General features: G+C 35.7%; 1 protein-coding gene across 1 annotated transcript in view; it reads left to right on the forward strand.

Moving 5' to 3' along the window:
- LOC138704254 (neuropeptides capa receptor-like) overlaps window positions 1–5,159 on the forward strand; it is a 116,811-nt gene extending 111,652 nt beyond the window's left edge. Inside the window, exon 5 of the mRNA XM_069832128.1 lies at window positions 202–5,159. Within this exon, the coding sequence (XP_069688229.1) occupies window positions 202–538 (337 nt within the window). The 3' untranslated portion in view covers window positions 539–5,159. The remainder of the gene's footprint in view (window positions 1–201) is intronic.
- The last annotated feature ends 841 nt before the right edge of the window (window positions 5,160–6,000 follow it).

The raw sequence follows: 6,000 nt of genomic DNA on the forward strand, positions 1-6,000 counted from the left end.
TTGCACGTGCTCGTGAAATACGATGTGGCAATGTTGTACGCTGCTTTGCTCTCTCTATCTGTCTCTCTCGACGCAAACGCTAGCAGACAACCGCCTTCCGAATTTCCGTCGACTCTAGTAGACTTGATGCAATCTCTGACCGACTGAGCTTCATATTGTGAAGTATGTATAAATAAATTGTAATGCTTTCGTTTTCCGTAGATCCATCAACAACCACGGAGAAGTACGGCGCCTGCGGTCGATCAGCAGGTACTCGAAGAACAGCGATGTGCCCAACAACATGGTGGAGAAGACGACACACAACATTCTGCAAAACTCGCCACAGGGAGGGGAGAAGGGACTCAAGTGGGGTAGCGACGAGGTGTCGGACATGATCGTCATGGTGAAGCCGTCCTCCAGTGCCAAGACGTGGTCCAAGGCGCTCATCAGGGCACCCAAGAAGACAACGCCAGAGCAGCACAACGGCCTCGCGGAAGCATCGGAGCCTTGCCTGCAGAAAGATCAGGACAATGCCGCCCAAGAGGAGACGCCGATCTAAGCGTTGCAGTGCAGAGAAGCGGAAAATGCCATTTTGCAGTTAAAAATATATATGATGTTTATTATATGACGTTGAAAATTTAGTAAACCCACATTTCCATTAAATACTTTCAAATATGCTGTACATTTACATAACAATTACAAACTGATTTTTTTCTTCATTTATTCATCCATACAATGAAAATTATCCCACAATTATATTTCATTTTTCATTGTTTCAGGGTTGTATTGCACCGGTATGTTTGACCTCTTTTTTTCAGATTTAAAAAGATCTTTTCTTTTTTCAAGACATCTTCATTTCTGAAATTCTTTATCCATAAGTTTTTTGCCTATTTATTTTTGCAACGCTCGGCTTAGAGAAGAGTTTATTCTTGATTTCGTTTCTTTCGTAAGCAATCCTACATATCCAGATATAATATAATCATTTTTTTTAAGTATTTTAAAAACCTATTTGCCCAAAATGCTATATTTTAACACATTAAACAAGGAGATTTTTCCATATTAAATTCATTATTCTTATTGTGCAACTTCTTTTACTACTACTACTCCTACTACTATTATAACTACTACTACTATTACTACTACTACTACTCCTACTACTATGATTACTACTACTACTACTACTATTACTACTACTACTACTGCTACTATTACTACTACTACTACTACTACTACTAATAATAATAATAATAATAATAATAATAATAATAACAATAATAGCAAAATTACTTATTTTACTAATAGGCCTAAGGTTATTTCTATTAATATAGAGCTAACAAAGTTTGGACATAACATAGCGGCTTGCGCCCTTGACATTGTCACAATAAGCACCATGATAGTGCATATAAGGAATGAACAAGCACTTGAGTTTGTACAGTCTTGTGTATGTGTATTCGCATTTAATCAGAGTAAATTTAACAAAATTTAAGTGTCATATTAGTCTAATGATGAAACCTCTCCTTCCATGGACACGAGGTTGCCTACGCTTCAACCATACGGTGTGGGTGTCTCTGAACTCTGCACAGCGGTCAGATGTGAACAAGAGCAGGTTTCAGACATACAAAGTATACTTCGATGGAACATACACATTGCGCACATTTTTTATTTTAGTTGGTTATTTAACGACGCTGTATCAATTACTAAGTTATTTAGCGCCGATAAGATTGGTGATAGCGAGATGATATTTGCCGAGATGAGGCCGAGGATCCGCCATTGATTACTTGGTATTCACCTTACGGTTGGGGAAAACCTCGGAAAAAACCCAACCAGGTAATCAGCCCAAGCGGGAATCGAACCCGCGCCCGAGCGCACCTTGAGACCGGCAGGCAAACGCCTTAACCGACTGAGCCACGCCGGTGGCTCGTTGCTCACTACCTGTTGAGAACATTTGAAGTTAATATAACCAATGTAAAGTTGCTACTCTTGGTAGTCCTCTATTGCGTGTAAAATTCAACTAAAGTCTACATATACAGTATTAGAATGACTTAATATACAGAGACATCATTTTATTTTTACTTTAATTTTTATTGTACCTGAGTTTTTGAATGTACTTCACTCCCACCCCTTGTACTAATGAAGTTCCAACTGTCCTCTACACACAGATCCAAGACCGCATATAGTAAACAGCACTGAGTTAGTGAGTATAGTACGTTCCAGAAATATGTTCGCGTTTTCCAGTGACGAAAGAGCTTTCAATATTGAATCATATTTTCGCACAGGTACTGTCCGTTTGCCTACGTCGCACCCCTATTTCCTCCACCTGCTTCTGTTTGCCCCTCTGTAAAGGCTATTGGCTGGGCTGTCTTAGCTCTTTTCTGAAAACATTAATTTCTGTTAGGAATTGGACGTTTACGTAATATAATACAACTGTTTAAAATAACTTAAGTAATTAACTGTCATGTGATTTCCCTCCTTTTTACGATCCTGCGGCATAACCACTTGGACGGACAGTGGATAGCATGTCTGAGTAATTTTATCTGTGCGGCTAGGGCAGAAGTGAAGATTGAATTTACAGTACGTAAAGTACTCTTTTATAGGCTAGGTACAAAATTATTTCAACATGAGTTACTAGTACGAAGGACGAAACTGGAAATTGGAATTAGATGCAATAGTCTATAGTGCGATAATATGCACAAAAGAACTGAAGCCTGTATCGAAATGAACAGCCACCATTTTCAAAAATGTGTTTAAATATCCATATTATGATTATTTTTCAATTTAACTTCATTCTCTATATTGTACGCTAATGTGCTGTAGACAGTATAATATACATTGCATAATGAATACGTTCGCATGGCTAACTCAGTTCGTGAGTAAAAACACTTATTCTTAATACAGTACAGATTAAACAAAAACCTAATGAAAATTATAGAACTCAAAATCGCGATATTTCCTAGTTTACGTAAATGGATGAGCTACTTTTCTTCCCTCCTATATCTAGTAGAGTGATTTGTTTGTGTTTTACGCCAGTATCATCGAACTACAGTCGTAGAAGGGGGTAGCAATCGTCTTTCCGGTTCTCTAAAGGTATAGCCAGGTTAATATTAAAAATGATAGTAAAAAAAAAAAAATGTCCCTGTATAAAGTAATGACAATAACACTGCACTACAGGATAGAAATCGACTCGCTCACTTACTACCGCACTGGACACGTAGCACCACAGTTCAGCACTGTTGCTGTGATCAGACTGTACAGAAAACAATTCTAAACCCCTTCCCTCTGACGTCATGTGCAATACCCGAGTCAAACGCTAGTATCGTGTTTACGAAGGAATTGTTTCATCTCTTCATATTACACGAAAAATGTACAATTTATTCACAAGCATCAACAGTGTTAGCCCGTGGTTTTAAGAGTTTTTAAGAAAGGTTCTCTGGTACTAACGTTCAAAGTCCCAAAATGACCCATTACTTGGCGAATGGATACATTTAGCGAGGCAGGAATTACTAAAAAAATAATAAGAAGAAATACTGATAATAGCGTTGACAGAATTTTCCAAGATGCTGTGTAGGCCTATAGCGTACAAAATTCCCTAAACAATCATTTCTTCGTCTTTTACAGGAAACAGGTATTATCTTACATTTCTGTGTTAAATAATTGAAGCTAAAACCGTCAAAATTGCTTCATAAGTAGAATGCATACAATAAATTCACATACCCTGGAAATAAATTTAAAATCATATCATTCATATCATCTGCATTTCTCAAATTGCAAAGTGTGCTGAGTGATTTCGTGAGAAGATGCCAGAATTATTTGTAGAACGAAGGCAGATAGTTTCAGTCTCTATACTTGCCTGATTTTGATGATTAAATAATATTTATTTTATGTAATAATAATTGATGTATGATTTATTCGCAAAATTCGTATCACATCGCTGTTCTAATGTGCACTGCATTGCCACGAACTAAACTGACCTGATTGAATGGAAGTCAGCTGTGTACTAATACTGTAACATTGACGTACTTTTAGCCTTGTTATTTCCAATACTACACAACACAAAACTTCCCCACTCTTGATCCAGAGGAAATGTGCACACTGTTTCATCGGCAATTGCGTTCGATTTTTATCGGTACAAGGTTGATGATATATTCCTGAGCGAAACCTGTTTTCTGGCGAATGCTCTGTACTGTTACTGCTATTCTCCGTTAAGGTTTCCCCTGTTAGTTTAGATCAATTGTAACTATATTTTCGTCGTTCTAAAAATTTTCCAATACCGTAAATCTATTTACTTCATTTCTTTCTTATAACCTCTTCTTCGCAAAACAGTATGAACTGTAATACCTTGTTCTGTTCTTCTAATCTGCTGATTTCATACTTGTTTCTCGCTCTGAATAAATAATTTATAACATTCATGTTTAAAATGACTTAAGTTACATAGTTCTAAATTTTCTAGGTGGAAAACTTTGTGCTTTATCTATAATTTCTCTACAATTTCTGTACAAAAGTAACTAAATGTAAGATTTTTTTTTATATTTCATGTTTTTAATTTGAAAATGCAAGATGACATTTTGCGCTTCATGTAAAAGTATGTCTCCACAATCACAAGATAACACCAGGAGAAACTCACGGAACTCTGGAAAGGTGTTTGTTTGAAAGAGGCCACACATGTTAACAACTAAAAGTGTATTAATAAAGAAAGAAATATTTTTGTATGAAGTGTTCGACAGTGTAGTTTTTCGGTACTTAAGTGATACTCAAATAGATCGCCGAGATTTCATCATGTTGATGTCAGAATATCTCGTGATGAAGTAAATGAAGTGATCACATTCGAAATAAACGTTGAATGAACACAAGTAAAATGACGTACAAGTTACAACAAAATAACAAGCCAATTACCGGTACTTGAATTATGACGCTGAATTACATTTTAGCGATCACTAGCAAGAACTGCGGTTGCAGACAGTCCTGTATCGGTTCAGTGTCATTACATGTTAACCATTTTTGTATGAAAAGTGGTATGGCAACAAACTCCAATGATTGTGTTGCTCGTGATTGTTTCTTGTTGGAAGAAAAAGTGGAAATCTCAATTCGGCAGTGTGTGCTTTAACTCAGTGATCAAGAATTGATTTTATTCAATTTTAAGTATATTGATGCAAATAATGTTCGAATAAAATAGGCCTATGTATTAGCCTTGTTTTCTGATTGGATTCCACTCAATTAAATGAGGTCTAATCAAAATGTTTCAAGACTGAGAGAGAAGAAATGTTTATAAATTTAATATTTATGCCTACTATTAACATAATGAAACAAATTCATGCCAATACAATAGATTAACGACAGACCTACGAGTAATAATGAATTATTATTTATTTATGAAGAAGACGTGTCTGTGAATACCATTCTTAAGTATTGAAATTTTTGTGGTGGGTTACTAATATTCCTAAGTATTTCGGAAGTATGACTAAAAATACTCTTCAGTCCTACGAACTAAATGTTTTGTTTTGCTTCAAGATGATATCATGATTTTATAATATCCACTTCATCTGCTCTTCATAAATTCTGTTTACGAAGCTAAATAAAAATCTGTATTAGTTTTGTTCGAAAATTTCAAACTGAATTTTAACACACTAAGTTTCATAAGTTTCTTCGAGTATTTCAAACGTTGCTGCAGAAATTTTTGCAATCCTAAACTTCAGACAAAAAAAGGCACATGACTCGGTTAAGAGAGAAACTTCATATAATATTCCTATTGAATATGATATTCCCAAGAAACTAGTTCGATTAATTAAAATGTGTCTTAGTGAAACTTACAGCAGAGTTCGTATAGGCCAGTTTCTGTCATATGCGTTTCCAATTCACTGTGGGCTAAAGCAAGGAGATGTACTATCACCTTCACTTTTTAACCCTTAACTACTATTGTCCTTTTGTGGAACATAAGTACTATCATCGGGTCAAATTTGACCCGAAAACATTTTTCTATATATTGCGAGACTGAGGAAAGTTTTGAACTTTCTATTAAAGCACACA

This window comes from Periplaneta americana, chromosome 8 (assembly GCF_040183065.1).
Source record: "Periplaneta americana isolate PAMFEO1 chromosome 8, P.americana_PAMFEO1_priV1, whole genome shotgun sequence".
Lineage (NCBI taxonomy): Eukaryota > Metazoa > Arthropoda > Insecta > Blattodea > Blattidae > Periplaneta > Periplaneta americana.